The sequence below is a fragment of the Erythrolamprus reginae genome, chromosome 2, assembly GCF_031021105.1.
Source record: "Erythrolamprus reginae isolate rEryReg1 chromosome 2, rEryReg1.hap1, whole genome shotgun sequence".
In the NCBI taxonomy this organism is placed as follows: Eukaryota; Metazoa; Chordata; class Lepidosauria; order Squamata; family Dipsadidae; genus Erythrolamprus; species Erythrolamprus reginae.
The window spans coordinates 137,086,357-137,103,349 of NC_091951.1; the positions used below are offsets into that span (position 1 = coordinate 137,086,357).

General features: G+C 40.9%; 1 protein-coding gene across 1 annotated transcript in view; it reads right to left on the reverse strand.

Moving 5' to 3' along the window:
* Positions 1-2,759: 2,759 nt before the first annotated feature.
* LOC139159432 (transforming growth factor beta receptor type 3-like) overlaps positions 2,760-16,993 on the reverse strand; it is a 44,465-nt gene continuing 30,231 nt past the window's right edge. Inside the window, exons 12-17 of the mRNA XM_070736749.1 lie at positions 15,876-16,005; positions 14,846-14,917; positions 11,437-11,550; positions 7,239-7,283; positions 6,410-6,515; positions 2,760-3,215 (exon numbers count right to left, since the gene is read on the reverse strand). Of these exons, the coding sequence (XP_070592850.1) occupies positions 6,430-6,515; positions 7,239-7,283; positions 11,437-11,550; positions 14,846-14,917; positions 15,876-16,005 (447 nt within the window). The 3' untranslated portion in view covers positions 2,760-3,215; positions 6,410-6,429. The remainder of the gene's footprint in view (positions 3,216-6,409; positions 6,516-7,238; positions 7,284-11,436; positions 11,551-14,845; positions 14,918-15,875; positions 16,006-16,993) is intronic.

The following is a 16,993-nucleotide window of genomic DNA, read 5'->3' on the forward strand; positions in this document are numbered from 1 at the left end:
ATATGCTGAATCTGTAAACCATTTAAAGAAGGCCGTAAAGCATTGTGAGGCGGTATGTAAATTTAAGTACTATTGCTAGTCTGCTTCCGGGTTAAATTCAAGATGTTCATAATCACCATTAAAGTTCTTCATGTCACAGGTCCTGATTACTTGAGAAACTATCTCACCCAACTGGGATCGGCCCAGTGCTGGCAGAGCAAGCATGGTGCTGGTCCTGTCAGCCTTACTATTTTGGTTGGCGGCGTCCCGGAGGGGCTCCTTCCCCCTCAATGTGAGGTTGGCCCCGACCTATATTTCCGTAAGGGCCTAAAGATGAGGCTGTGCCAGTCGGCTTGGGGCCCCAGTGGGGGAACAGCACAATGGAGGTGGTTGATTGAGTAATAACAGATCCCAACTCTCTGACTCTTCACCATGTGTCTTTGGTTTTAATGTTTGATATTAACTTTTTGTTTTAACCTAAATGTAAATGTAAGCTGTCTAAAATTATCCCATAGTAAAATGGGCAAGCAATACAGTGTTCCCTCGATTTTCACGGGGGAAGCGTTCCAAGGCCGCCCGCGAAAGTCGAATTTGTGCGAAGTAGAAATGCGGAAGTAAATACACTATTTTTGGCTAAGAACAGTATCACAAGCCTTCCCGTAACACTTTAAACCCCTAAACTGCAATTTCCCATTCCCTTAGCAACCATTTAGATTATTACTCACAATGTTTATTTATTAAAGTTTATTAAAAAAAATTTATTAAAGGCGGACTAAGGTGTGGCAATAACATATGATGTCATCGTCCGGGAAAAACCGTGGTATGGGGGAAAACCCGCAAAGTATTTTTTAATTAATATTTTTGAAAAACCGTGGTATAGACTTTTCGCGAAGTTCGAACCCGTGAAAATCGAGGGAACACTGTATATTTTTTAAAAATAAATAAATATTCCTCAACATACATTTCATTTAGTGTCCAAACTTACAATAACACTGAAAAAGAGACTTACAACTGATCCACACACTTAGGTCTTGCATAGCATCGCCATGGCTATGTGCTCAAAATTTGAACACTTGGCAACCAGCATATATTTTACAATAGGTGAAATATCCTTGGGGGGTCACATGATTGCCATTTTCAACCTTCCCAGCCAAGTTCCAACAAGCAAAGTCCAGTGGTGGATATCTACTGGTTTGCCTCGGTTCAGGCATAGCGGCAGTGACAGGAGGCTCCGCCCACCCACCCGAACATCATCTCTGACACTCTGAGCACCCACATCACCAAACCCGTAGCAACGGTAAGTGAGAGCCATTACTGGAAAAGTCAATGGGGAAAACCAATTTGTTTAAAAAAAACTGCCCTTCACTTAACAGCTGAAATGATTTGCTTAACAATTGTGGCAAAAGACATATCATAACTCAGCTAACTATCACCTTGCTGAGCAATGGAAATTCTGGTTCCAACTGAGGTTGTAGGTCAACAGCTGCCTCTGTTAATTACTTGGCCTCTAAATAAGGGTTTGCAAATAAAGCATATGTTACGTTATAGTGGATCAAATGAGTGGCAATTCCAAATAACAGCATAAAGTGTGAAGACTACTGTTGCTGCTGAAGAGTCAAAATGCTTTTTTTGTGAGTCTGCTCAGCGGATTTTATAGGAAACTTGCATTATCAGTAACAAAATTCCCTTGTCATGACAAAAGTAATATCAACATTTGTCTTTTGCTACTTGCTTCTTTAAAAAAACTTTTGGACCTGGTTTAGTTTGTATGTTATAATATAGTTATAATATATCAGTGGTGAAATCCAATTTTTTTACTACGGGTTCTCTGGGCATGGCTTGGTGGGTGTGGTGTGGCTTGGGCATGGCAGAGGAACGATTCTGCAAAATCCTCATTCCCTCCCCACTCCAGGGGAAGGATACTGCAAAATAGGCTCAGATTCAGACTCAACCCCGACAAAACGGAGTGGCTGAGGGTTCTGCATTCCTAGGACAATCCCATCTGTCCATCCATTATCCTGGGAGGGGAGCTTCTGTCCCCCTCAGAGAGGGTCCTCAACTTGGGCATCCTAAATCCACAGCTGAGCTTAGAACGCCATCTCTCGGCATCACCTCCAGGTTCGGCTACTGCAACACTCTCTACATGGGGCTACCTTTGAAGAACGTTCAGAGACTTCAGGTGGTGCAAATTGCAGCTGCACGAGCAGTCATGGGCCTCCCGAGATACGCCCATGTCTCTCCAGTGCTCCGCGAGCTGCATTGGCTATCGATTGGTCTCTGAATGCAATTCAAAGTGTTGGTTATGACCTATAAAGCCCTACATGGCATTGGACCAGATTACATGTGGGACCTTCCTCATATATCCCAGTGGCCTTCTCCAGGTCCCATCAGCTAAGCAATGCTGCCTGGTAATTGTAATAATTGTAATAATAACAACAAACAAACAAACAAATAGGATTCCCATTCCCTCTCCACTCCTGGGGGAAGGATATTGCAAAATCTAGATTCCCATCTCACTCTGGGGTCAGCCAGAGGTGGCATTTGCCAGTTCTCCAAACTACTCAAAACTTCCACTATCGGTTTTCTAGAAGCTGCTGGATTTCACTCCTGTAATATACCGGTATATTATAAATTTGTAATATAAATATAGTTATATTTTATAATATAATTTAATAAAGAAATGGCGTCAGATTCTGAGCTATGGTTGTGGGTAGTCAGCAGTTTAACATATTGTGGAAATCCAGCCTTTTCTTAGTACATTTGGTTAATGGATCAATACATTTAGATCTAAAATAATTTATTCGTTGGATAGTCGTGTAAATATGTCAGTTACAAAGTATTAGCACTATTGGACAGGAAACACAGCCAGATAACACTCAGTAGGAATTATTAAATGTTCCCTGATCTATCTTTTCTCCCAAATTGACAACTGTCCCACGTATAACAACAGCAGTATGTCTGACACAGTACAGGAATGTAGAGATTTCAGCACAAACTCAAGCCGGACAGTTCCCTTGGTTGATGGTCCCGTACGAGAGATGATGCAGACTTCAATGAAGAGAAACAGCTTTCTAGTCTTCCACTTGGTTCCATAATGAAAAACCTTCCTGCTGCTCATTGCAAAACTAGACCACCAAGCACCAATTCAAGGACAGTAAAAAGATCCTGAAGTTTCCACTTGTAATAGAGGGAGAAGGCTAGTAGGTTTGTAGACGCTTGCAAATTCATCCCAGAATCTGTTAAGGGATTAAAAAAATAGTGGATAGGAAAATGGTTTCTGTGCGTCTAACTACCCTGTTACAATTCTCATGTTCTCCTCTGCAGGTTTTTCCCCATGTCCTTTAGCCAGTAAGTCAAAAGCAGCACTTGTATACAACTCACTGGGATAAATTTTATAGCTGCTATTTATTTTTTGATTTGATTTGATTTTTATGCCGCCCTTCTCTTTAGACTCAGGGCGGCTTACAACATGTTAGCAATAGCACTTTTTAACAGAGCCAGCCTATTGCCCCCACAATCTGGGTCCTCATTTTACCCACCTCAGAAGGATGGAAGGCTGAGTCAACCTTGAGCCAGTGATGAGATTTGAACTGCTGACCTGCAGATCTACAGTCAGCTTCAGTGGCCTGCAGTACAGCACTCTACCTGCTGCGCCAACCCGGCTCCTTTCTGTCTCTTTCCAAAACAGGTAGTCCTTGAGTTACGTCCAACAATTAAGCCCGAAATTGAAACATTTGTTGGTCCCATTCGATGACTTTTCTTGTCACATTTGTTAAGTGAACCACTGCATTTGTTATGCTAGTAACATGGCTGTTAAGCGAATCTGGATTCCCCATTGACTTTGCTTGTCAGAAAATCGCAAAAGAAGATCACGTGACCTCATGACATTGGAACCGTCATAAGTAACAACCAATTGCCAAGCATCTGAATTTTGATAACGTGACCGTGGTGAATGCTGCAATGGTTGTAAATGTGGAAAATGATCATGCCACTTTTTTTCAGTGCTGTAACTTTGAACAGTCACTAAATAAACTATTGCAAGTTGAGGACTACGTGTAATTTGTGAGGTGGCTGGTTTGCAGGTTAACATACTAATCAATTTTACATCCCACTGTTTCTATGGCCATAGTCTTACCACAGTGGTAGGACTGCATTTTGCAACAGGTATACAAGCTGCTCTATATTCACCAGCTATATTCACTATGACAGTGTTTTTCAACCAGTGTGCCGTGGCACACTAGTGTGCCGTGAGACATGGTCAAGTGTGCCGCGAAGCTCAGAGAGAGAAAAAAAGCAAGAGAGAAAGAAAGCAATAGAGAGAGAGAAAGAGAGGGAGGGAAGGAGAGAGAGAGAAAGACATAGAGGGAGGGAGGGAAGGGGAGAGAAAGAGCAAAAAAGAGAGGAAGGAAGGAAGAGAAAGAAAGAGGGATGGAGAAAGAAGGAAGGGAGAGAAAGAGGGAGGGAGAGAGAAATAGAGCGAAAGGGAGGAAGGGAGAGAGAGAGAATTTTTTTGTCCAAACTTTTTTTAGCCCCCACCCTCCCCCCGCTCAATGTGCCCCAGGGTTTCGTAAATGTAAAAAATGTGCCGCGGCTCAAAAAAGGTTGAAAATCACTGCACTATGAAATGTGTTTGAATGTTAGTAGCTCGGATTGGTAGTTAGACTCTTGGTTTCAGATCTGAGCTTGGCAATTTGGTTGCAAACATTTCACCACCATTCGAGGAGATATTGTCAGTACATTTAAAACACACTGACGATGTCTCTGCAAATGGTGACAAAACGTTTGGAACCAAATTGGCAAGCTCGGAGCTCAAACCAACAGCCTGTGTTCACTATTTTTGAGATCTATACTATAAAGCAGTAAGAAATACAACATATAATATCATCTTAGCTGTTTCAGTTCTGTTCAGATTTAAAGGGATTGTACTTACGGTTAATGTGTGCTTGGTCTTGCACTGGTTTGCCCATTTTAGTTCAGTGGCAAAGGAAATTGAACCTAGTATACTATACAGTTTGGAAATGCTAACTCAGTGATGGCGAACCTTTTTTTCCTTGGGTGCCGAAAGAGCATGGGCAAGTGCTATCGCGCATGTATGAGTTCCCACACCCATAATTCAATGCCTGGGGAAAGTGAAAACAGCTTCCCCGTCCCGTGGAGACTCTCTGGAGGTCCTCTGCAGACCGGAAACGGCCTGTTTCCCAACTTCTGGTGGGCCCAGTAGACTAGTGTTTTGCTCTCTCCAGGCTCCAAAGGTTTCCCTGGAGCTGGGGGAGGGTAAAAACGCTCTCCCCCATCCCCTTGCAGGCTCTCTGGAAGCCAAAAATGCCCTCCCAGGGCCTCTGTGAACCAAAAAATCAGCTGGCAGGCACACACATGCACATTGGAACTGAGCAAGGGCAACAGCTTGGGGTCCAGCAGATATGGCTCCGCGTGCCATAGGTTCGTCATCACTGTGCTAGATTGTTATTGCACCCAATTCAATTTTTAAAAAATAAAGTTTCAGGCAATGAAAATTAGATAGTTACACTGCTGCAGAACCAGTCACTTTTTGGGGGGGATATAAAATTTTTCTTTATTTTTCTTTCAACATACAATAAAACAACATGAGCAATAAAAAACACAGAATCGATGCTTAAAATAATAATAATATTTCTTAGATATGTTAAACATTCAGACAGCAAAAAAAGCACTAATAATACTTTCATTATGTACTTTTTATCCTCTTCTTTGCTAAGTTAATTAAAATTAACCACACATGAGATATATTTCATCTACAAATAACAATATTATAAAATCTAGTCCCTTATATTCCCTTTTTCTATTTATAATAAAACATAAACATCTTAGCATCTTAACTCAATATCTAATTTAATCCTTTCATCCGTGTGTTAACTCCTTATCCAATGCTGCCACCAGTTCTTATTTCGTCATCTGGGTCTTTAATAGATTAAAATTAAATCATCATGTATTTCTTCAAAAGTAAGTAAAAGAAAATACTTCTCAATTATTTTTAGTTTCCAACCATTCATAAAACTTTCCCCAAATCTTATAGTAACCACACTCCTCTTTATCTTTAAGTTTTAAAGTAAGCCTATTCATTTCAGCACAATCTAAAATCTTATGTAATATTTCTCTTTCGTCTGGAATTTTTTTCAGCTTCCAGGACCAGTCACTTGTGAATTACTTCACTGTCAATATAATTTTCAACCGTTTGTTTTATGTAACCTTATCTGCAAAACCAATAAAAATATATTTAAATATATATATACAGTATATATAATTTTCAACCAAATCCATGGAATAAGTCATATTTCATGGAAAATTAAAGACAGTCCCATGATTGTATCATCTGACAGAGTTGGCCTTCATTGCTTTTGTCACCATTGAATCCCAGTCATATTTTCCCATAAACTTTCACAAATTCAGATACCTGTGTTTCAGGTGAGGCTTCTAAGCCAGGAAGTTATCTGCAGGCCTGTTTACATTCAAAGCTGAGGAAATATCCAGAGGAGTGGAAGCGGCTGCTTCTTCGGGAGCTGGTGGGTGAAATGCAATAAATTATAAAAGTGTCATTCTTTTTCTTTCTCTAGCAACCCCCTTTGCTTGCTTGCTTGCTTTCAATATAGGATTATTGCCTCTTCCACAAATGGACAAGCTTGCCTTCCACTGTTTGTTCTGGGTTTATTTATGAGCATCTGTGTGTAACTCCAGCTTCTCGCTTTTACATATGAGATCAAACAAAACTAGCTGAAATGTGCAACAGTCCTGATTAGTCTCAGAAGCAATGAACAGGAGCTTTTGCACCAAGTAATTTATTGAAATGTTTGGAGAGCACTTGGGTAGAGAAAACTGCATTTTGGGGTGTTCAAGCCAAACTAGGGATTCCCATGGAAGAGTGAACAAGTGAACAAGACCATATTTTGTGTGCTCTAGGGCAGTGTTTCCCAACCATGGCAACTTGAAGATATCTGGACTTCAACTCCCAGAATTCCCCAGCCAGCGAATGCTGGCTGGGGGATTCTGGGAGTTGAAGTCCAGATATCTTCAAGTTGCCAAGGTTGGGAAACACTGGTCTAGGGATCTGTACATACTTACTGAATTATAACTCCCTAATACTTTGGGGGGGAAACTCTAGGGAAATAAATACAAAGCCAATAAAATTGACTAGACTTTCTTTACATGCAGAGCTCAATTATTTTTTGAAACCAGGAATCAATTACCAAAAAATACAATTGCCAAGGCTGATTACGGTACCTTACCTTTCTCATTTGAAAGCTGGGCCTTCTTTCGAGCAGCCATCTTACCTAAGAATTCAAGGACAGTGGTAACATGTCAAACTTTAATTTTTTAGAACTAATTTTATTTCCTGGGCAAAAAAGCCCAGGAATATCCTGGGAAAGGAATATACAGTATCTGCTTTAAAAAAAATTGAAGAAAGAAAAGGGCCATGGATTTCACTATCCCTTAGATTTAATTCCACTTTCTCACCTATACTTTGTGTTATTTTAGTTGCCTTTTCTTCATGGTGAGAACTGGATTTGAAAATTATACTTATGCACAGAAAGAATTGTGACATATTGTCTGCTTATTATAAAGTAACATTTCTCATATGAATAAAAAGGTGGCAGGACCAAAAGGCTGAGCAATGTTAACTTTGGATCCTCAACTAAATGTCATGTTCCCTTTCCATTAACAAAACAGCAATTACTTGTTCTCCAATTTATCACCTTCATTCATTACTCTCACTATACCAAAGCCTAAGTACATAATTTGGTTTATTTCCAGTTTAACACCCCCCCTACCCCCTCCACTTCTGTGTTGAATCTCGGGCCTTCTTTAAAAAATCATGAACAATAATTGTACAGCCAATATAAGAAATACAAAGTGATGGGAAATTTAAGTGGATCAAATCTTTCCAGAGGGGTTGGAGGAAGAGTTCAAATCCACGATAATGGAAAATCAGCTAAAATTATCAGATTTATATCCCACATTTATTTTGTACAATTCAAAGCAGCATATATATATAATCTCCCATCTTCTGTTTTCCCTACAACAGTCCTATGAGGTATTTTGGGCTGAGAGAGTGACTGGCCCCAAGTCACCCTGCAGGCTTTTATGCCTAAAGAGGGACTAATATTCGCAGCAACCTGGTTTCTAGACCAGCGTTTCCCAACCTTGGCAACTTGAAGATATTTGGACTTCAACTCCCATAATTCCCCAGCCAGCATACACTATTTTTGGCTATGAACAGTATCACAAGCCATCCCTTAACACTTTAAACCCCTAAATTGCAATTTCCCATTCCCTTAGCAATTATTTAGATTATTACTCACCATGTTTATTTATTAAAGTTTATTTTAAAAAAATATTTATTAAAGGCAGACGAAAGTTTGGCAATGACACATGATATCATTGGGCAGGAAAAACTGGGGTATAGGGAAAAAACCCGGAACGTATTTTTTAATTAATATTTTTGAAAAACCGTGGTATAGACTTTTTGCAAAGTTCGAACCCGCAAAAATCGAGGGAACACTGTATATAAAAACCCAGGAAGTGAGGGAACAAACTACACTCAATCTCATTCAGCTACCTGGGATCCCCAAGGCTGATGGAAAAAAGGGATGGAATTTAAGGGACTTCTGGAAGGCTAACCACAAACGGGGGGATGATGTTCCAGGTCAGGGGTAGGCAAAGTTGGCTCTTATGTGACATGTGGACTCCAACTCCCAGAATTCCTGAGCTCGGGAATTCTGGGAGCTGAAGTCCCCAAGTCATAGAAGAGCCAATTTTGCCTACCCCTGTTCCAGGTGATGGGGAAAAGGCACACTGCCTTGCCCCTGCCAGATGGAGCTGTTTTGGAGATGGAACCCACCGCATATCCCTCCTGCCTTACAGTGGTATATTTTGCTCCCGCTAAAGTTTCCAGAGTATCCCAAGGCAGGACCCACTTCAGTAAATCAAACAGGAGGTGACAAAGCAGGGGTAAAATGCTCCCGGTTCGCTCGTGCCTATCAGTTGCCAGAGAGCTGTTTGCGAAGGGAAAGGGAGGCAGCCCAGAGGCCATCATTTTACCTTCTCTGCATGCACAGGCTGCTTTGCAGATGTGCAAAGGGTAAAAGAACCAAAGTGGCAGCGTCCAGATGGGTGGGTGGAGCTGGCTCTGGCAACTGATAGGCATGAGCAAACCAGGAGCATTTCACCCCTGGGACAAAGGCATAAGTGACTATGAACAAGGCCTCCCAATCTAGGAAAAGATGCAATTAGCACATCCCACAAAGCTTTACAAAGAGCCGTCTGGCCACTGTGCTATTTGAGGAAGAGCCATGAGTCCAACACGACTCCCAATCTAAGCACATAGCAAGGTCTGTATGGACAGTGCAACTTTCTCTAGAACAAAAGATAAAAGTTCCCTGGAACTTGGAGGTCCTATAACCCCAAAACATTTGGTTGTACATGATTGAGTCAAAGCCTGTTTTTCCTCGTCTAGATCCCAGAGCACCAAGACAGGAATCCCATGGCATCACTCGGGCAGCCATCACATCACACATGACATGACGCTCTTCAGCATCACTCCATGGCATCACTCAGCCCAGCATACTAATGACGCTTCAATCCAACCAAGAGATGGCTGTGGCTTCATGTAGCTGTTAAACAGGAATTGAGAGCGCACTGAACCCCATGGCAAAGCCAGCTGGGTGGCCCTGGGTCATTCACTCTCTCTCAGCACTAGGAAGAAGGTGAGGGCAAATCACTTCTGAAAGACATTGCCAAGGATACCGCTGGGACCAGTCGTTTATAATCCAGTGATTATTGCATAAACTACGTCACAGCTTTTCTGGCCTATCCTCCAAACAGATCAAAGCCATTTTTCTGCTGCTTTTAGACAAAAACGTTGCCACATGTGTGTGATAGTAGTGGGATAAGAAATACAGGTGGTCCTCAACTTACCATCATTCACATAGTGATCAAAGTTGCAACAGTGCTGAGAAAAGTGGCTTATGGCCATTTTTCACACAACCATTGCAACATCCCCATGTCATGTGATCAAAATTTGGATCCTTGGCAATGGATTCAGGTTTATGACAGCTGCAGTGTCCTAGGCTAATTTTTTGTGACCTTCTGACAAGCAAAGCCATTGGGGAAGCCAGATTGACTTAATAACCATGTTACTAAATTAACTCTGGCAAGAAAAGTTGCAAAATGTGGCAAACCTCAACTGCCTTGCTTAGCAACGTAAATTTTGGGCTGAATTGTGATTGTACATCAAGGACTATCTGTAACATCTAAGCTACCTCTGTAATCTGGCCAACTGAGTGTCAATTACATTTTAATTTTTATCTTGAATGTCTTTGAGTGGTTTTAGATTGCTGTGCATGGGAATAGTTACCTATAAAGCAGGTGTATTCTTTAATCCCTTAATGACATTACTGTAATTGTCGGTATTATTTTATTGTTTAACATTGATAAGCATTTAATCTGTTTAATCTCTGGTTATAATAAATTATCCTTTTCTATATTACAGCAAAATTATTATTGGATTATAATGGATTTCTACATAGTTTTAGATAAATAGTTTAACAATATTTTACAATTTTTATATTCAACAATTTTTATATTAAATATATTTTTATATTTAATTTATTCAATTGTTTCTAATCCAATGGATAGACTTTCAAAAAGCATTTGAAAATATGTCTCATTAAGCGCTTCTGGAGGAATTTGTATAGATTGATATTGAGGATACACCAAGAGACAAATGTTGCAGCTTCATAATCAGGGTTGTAAGATTATTGTAATTCCAAGACACCTTTCCTAGTCTGTCATGTCAGTTCTAAAGAACTTTAAACATTAATTCACATGCAGTAGCTATAAAAATATGAAATCTACATTGGGATTCATTTATTTGTTTCTATAAAGCTGGAATGCAATTATACATTTAGATTACTGTCTAAAGTTCTGATCATCACCAAAAATGTTTCAAGAGCTGTAGCTATTTTTATAGGGGAAATGTTTATTTTTCGTCTTTTTGTGAGCCGCTCCGAGTCCTCGGAGAGGGGTGGCATACAAATCTAATAAATTATTATTATTATTATTATTATTATTATTATTATTATTATTATTATTTTCAACACTAGTAATAGTAAAGAAATAATAGAGTTGCGGAGGATGTGGAGAAATTAGGCAATGGGTTTCCTATATTTATATTACTATTCAGCTCATAAAAGTTATTGTCTGGAAGTTCCCATCAGAAGGGTATGGATGCAATAGTGTTCATTTAAAATTAACCTTTCATGGGCCTTCACTGTCCTCTGGTTGACCATTCTGGGAAACACCAGGTTCAACTAATAGGCCCTTCATCTGGTCTACTGTGATACTTTTTGTTGCAGACTTTGGCAGCAGCCAGAAGGAACATGGAATAATGTTAGCAATAGCATTGAAAACTGTCCTTCTACATACGCGTCTGAGAATGAATGAACCATAGGCCACCAGTGAGGGAGATGCCAATGATGAATGCTGAAAAGGCTATGCCAAAGACAGCTGGGAGCTCCAGAACTGAGGGAGGAGAAGTAGCTGCAGAAAAGTTGGAAATACATGGAATTGAGAAGTCTTGTTCCCTTTGCTAAATAAAATCAGTTGCAAAATATGAAACAAGTCCCAAAAATTAAAGATTGCAAGGAAAAAAAACATCCTAAAATCAAGATCCCATTCATTTTAGTTCGTTTCTTCAAACAAAGAGGAACTCTTGCAAAGGAATATTCTTATTTCAAACTTATTAGATCAAAATCGGGCAGATTTCATTGCTGTGGGAGGTATGTTATTTTGGGAAACCTGGCATATACTTTGAATTTAAAGAATTATAAGCCCATTAATATTTTCCAGTGTGATAAATAGGGTATACAAAGCCTATTTGTATATGTTCTGGAGAACTTTGGAATATCTGGTTCTTCCTCTACTCATTATTCCAGACATTTTAGAATGGCAACAAACCAGACCATGTGTGCAATTCGAGCCGTGAAACAGCTACTTTTATTATCAGGCTATTTACAAATTAAATAGATGTTTTAAGTTTTTTGAAAGTGTCAGAAGTGTTGTTTATAGTGAATTTATATTTCAAAATTCTCTTTATTTTCACTGTTGATCTTATTATTTTTGCAATTCTGCTTTTTCCTAAATATTATGAGCCCTGGTGGCACAGTGCTTAGACTGCAGTATTGCAGGCTAACTAGGCCCACAGCCGGGAGTTTGTTCCTGACCCGCTCAAGGTTGACTCAGCCTTTCAATATTCTGAGGTTAATAAAATGAAGACCCAGATTGGTGTGATCAATTTGCTGACTCTGTAAACAGTTCAAAGAGTGCTGTAAAGCATAATTGAACAGTATAAATCTATTGCTATTGCATTTTCTTCACTGCTTTATCTTTAAGTTCTTCCTTTCATTTTCTCCCTCATTAATATACTGTATCTTATTTTGTTTATATTTATTCCCTTTCTCCTTGTGCATTTAACTTTCATATAGCTAGACAGGTTTTAAACAATTCCCTTCTTCCTCCCTGCCCCAGGTAACTCCTCCTTGTAACATTTAAGAGTTGACTTATAGATAACAAACTGTTGTGAGCCGCCCCGAGTCTTCAGAGAGGGGCGGCATACAAATCTAATGAATTGAATTGAATTGAGTTGCTAGCTGCCTTATCTTCTGTTATTCTCTGCTCTCTTTTTTTCCTTCTCTCTGGGATCTTAAGCTGATAACATGCCCTCCCTCTCACTGCCTCTTCCCCTGAAATCCCAACCATCAAATATCTCCTCGGAGCTCTTTGAAGTCTCCTTTGAACTCCACTGTTTTCTGTCACCTAGACGTATCATAACTTCTCCTCTGGTGGACAGTACTTCCATGTTCTTGTCAGTCTTTGTCTTTCACCTCTCCCACAAACAACAGCTCAATTTCAAATAACAACCTCTTTTAGATTCCCTGTCTCTGCCTTATGTGGGTGATTCATGCCACTCAGGTCAACATGACAAGAACAAATAGGATAACCTTGGACACTCTGTCACAGGAGATACCCAGAGTGTACAGGTTCAGTACAGTCTGCTCCTGAATCGGAAAGTTTCGCGCATCTCTAATGAAAAGTAACTGGAATCATATTGTTAAACAAGTGGACGTTTTCCTCCCGACCCGCCACCCCCCCCCTTTTCTTTTTGGCACTATTGTGGAAACAGAGCCAAAATTATACCTTGAAGAACTAGAAAAACATTGTAGAAGGAGTAATTGATCTGGCCCTATTTGAGCCTTTCCATGATACTGATGATACATGGACCACCATACCTCCTCTCCTTGCTTCTTTTGCTATATTCACAAGACATTTGCTTTCGCTTTGGACCCAACCCACATCTCGGGCTGCTTAAAGTCATCTTGAGATGTTCTTATGTTTAAAGCAGTGTTTTGCACTGGGAGCAGCAAAAACACCATAACAGTCATGGGAACAATCATGGGTTTGTCCATCTTATTGATAGACCTATCAAGGTCAACCACAGGAGGGTAGGATCAATCTGGTGTCTTTTCTTTATTAATTCTTAATCCTCTGAGCTGAGTAAGTACAATTCAGGCAGACTGTAAAAAATATGACTTCAGTAACCGAGTTGTTGAAGCATGGAACTCATTACCAGACTCCATAGTGTCATCCCCAAACCCCCAACACTTTACCCTTAGATTATCTACGGTTGACCTATCTAGATTCCTAAGAGGTCAGTAAGGGGCGAGTACAAGTGCACTAGAGTGCCTTCCGTCCCCTGTCCTATTGCTCTCCTATATCTCCTATTCCTTTCTTCTATTCCTATATCTCTTCTTCTATTATTTCATTGATATGTTCTATTACTATATCTTCTTTTCTATTATTTCTTAGATATATTTTACTATGAGTATCTCCTCTATAAACTTCATCATGTATTTTACTATGTGTATATTGATATATACCCACTAAAACCCTCATTGTGTATTGGACAAAATAAATAAATAAATAAATAAAATAAATAGAGCTGAATCTGCTTGAACTGTACTTGCTCAGCAGCGATGGGGAGCTGCAAGATGAAATGCACAAGAGAGGTTTTTCTCTTTCTCTACTGCTTCACAGCACAGGCCCTAACCATGCATGATACAGTAGCAGAACAAACAACAGCTATAAGTCTGTTATAAGCCTAACACACGGAGTTGCGTCAGAATCAACTTGCATAATTGACTTTCTACATCCGTCTATAGTTTGCTTGATCTAGGCCCAGGGGTGGGCTACTGCCTGGACGGGGGGGGGGACGCAGTGGGGTAGCGAAAATGGAGCTCCATCCCAGAGCAATTTACTCTGAAAGATGTGGAAGGAAAATGCATAAGCCACGCCCACAGTGTGGTAGTAAAAATTTTGGTAGCCCTTCACTCTCTAGGCCTGAGGATTGGCTAGGAGAACCAGCAGATAAACAACCCCTCATCCCAATCCCCTTGCTTGGATAGCTGATCTCCACTCTGGGAGAGGCATCAAAGCTCTGGCATATAGTTAAACCTGCAGTACAGACATTTATCAAAATAACTGCCAATTGTGATAGTACTGTGATTGGCAAATGCTTTTCCTGTTAGCTGGTGACACTGAGAAAGTGTGAGAAGGGCGGCCTTCTTTGTGTGGAAAATGACATATCTAGCTGCAAGCCACAGTTCAATGCAATGGAGAACAGCAATGGGACCTCTGCTGGTTCACAGATGGGAGTAGAGCACTTGAACTGAATGGGACTTCTTCTAGGAGAGGAAATGGAATTCAGATTCAGAACTGACTCCATTCTCCATGTCCCAGGATACATGCTTAAAGAAGTAAGACCTCAGCACATACTCACTCGGAACTTGATGTGTCTTCTGCAACTTCCTGGCATCTTTTGCTTTTCCTTGCTGGTTAGCCAAGGAATTTTCTATGACAAAGAATGTAAGAGTCAAGGAGGGAGAGGCTGACAAAAAACATACATCTGGAAATGGCTTCCATAAAACAAGTGCATATTTTTGAGTTACATTAGCCCACCAAATCACTGCTATAGGTTGCCTATAACTAGATGTGAAGAGATGCAAAAAAAAGAGTCATAGTGTTGTGGTTGGATCGCAGCCGGGTCCTCTGATAACAGACTTTGAGCCAGATGGGTCCGTCTGGGCATGGTTGGCCTGTGTGGCTGTCAGAGGAGTCAGACAGTGAGGAGAGGGAGAGATTGGGTATGAAGAGCCTGCAGAGGCTACATAACCCCCAACTAGGGCTTTGCCTGGTTCTGATGAGGAAGAGAAGGTGAGGGATCCTATCCTGGATGCAAGAGTGAGAAGGATATGGGGGAGGCAAGAGCAGTTACGCAGGCTCAGAAGGAGGACTTGAGCACAGCCGTGCACAGTCTGTACTCCCAGGGTGTATATAAGGAGGAGGAGTTGGGCAGTTCTCTTTGCAGAAAACCAATTTTTGATCCTTCGAAGGAAGAGAGCACGTGAAGAGTTTTTGCCTGTTGTTCAAACAAACCTTGATGCAGTTCTGGACAATTATAGGGTTAAAGAATCCTGTGAGTAATTCTTGGCTTTGAAACCATTTGTTTGGGAATCTATCTTATCAACTCTGCCTCCTGCTTGAACTTTGGCAGTCGAAAGAAATTCCTTGATTCTAATTTGTGCTTCTCAACAAACCTTATTGTAAATAGACTCTTACATTTCAAAACCTTGTGTCTGAGCCTTAATTGGAGGTTAATTACTGGTCGGTTGCCATTTGAGACATATATCTCTGGATTTTCATTCACATCCTAGAAAGGGGTGGTGCAGACTCTGTTCCCCAAATGCAGGCACCAAAATTTCTCTGGGGTGAGGGATGCCATTCTCCCAAGTCAACAATCAAGCACCTACCTGGCTTCTGGCTAGGAGAAGCTGATCTGAGTGGAGTTTCCATGGTCACCATGATGGGCTTTGTGATGGTACGCTGGAAGTCCCGGCTTGCTGGCTCATCTCTCCTGCAGGCTTTGTTCTCAAACTGGCACTGAAACAAAAATCTGTCTCAAAGAGCATCTCTTTGCAAGGGGGGGGGGGATGCCTGAACCCAAATGCCACTATCTTCTTTCAATAAGATCATGCATCTAATTTGCCAAATAAGTTAGACTAAGTAGTTATGTGCAGAAACTCATTTGAAATAAATTAAGAATCTTCCCTTTTGCCTTGCCCTCAGGTTCCCAGTTGTTCTTAAGCACTACTTTCCCACACTTTGGACAAAACGTATGCCATAGCTCAGTGATCGAGCACCTGATCTGCATACAAAAAGTCCAAGACAGGTGGAAGAAACATAGATGTTGTGGCCTGCCAGCAGCCCGGATCCTGCTCAAAAGGAGACCGACTTAGTGCTGTACCAGCAGTCTATGCAGCTGGCACCCGAGTCGGGTAGGGGGGAGAGTGGCAAGGACTCCGTGCCAGAGGCAGAGGTTCAATCAGGAACTTCAGAACCTCCTGCACCTCAGAGCAGTGATGAGGAAGAAAAGGCTTCTGCTCTTCTTGATGCCAGAGCCTGCAGAGCTGCCAACAGACAGGAATAGTTACTCCAGAGGAGGTCTTCTCGGGAGTAAGACTGGGGACTAATTGGCCACTCCCCTAGTCTATTTAAGAACATCAGAGGCAGCTAACAAGCTGCTGAGAATGTTTGTGAAACCCATCTGATCATAGTTTGCTCGGTGTCTGAAAGACTTCTGGTTTGTTTTCTCTGCTGCTGTTTTAGTTATCAAGAACAACCTCTAGGCATTTTGCCAACTCTCGGAAGCTATGTAAGATATCAAGACCTACTTGCTCTTCCTAGGTTTAAAACTCTTTGAACTGATAACAGCTATTAATAAAAATTAATTAGTAGCTGGTTGCTTGCCAGAAAGACTGCTAGTAGATTGGTGTGTGCTAAGAAGTTTATTCGTAGTGTTGTTTGAATTAAATAAGTGTGTACAAACTAAGTGTTGTGTTACATTCTTGGCAGGGAGAGAACAATGGGT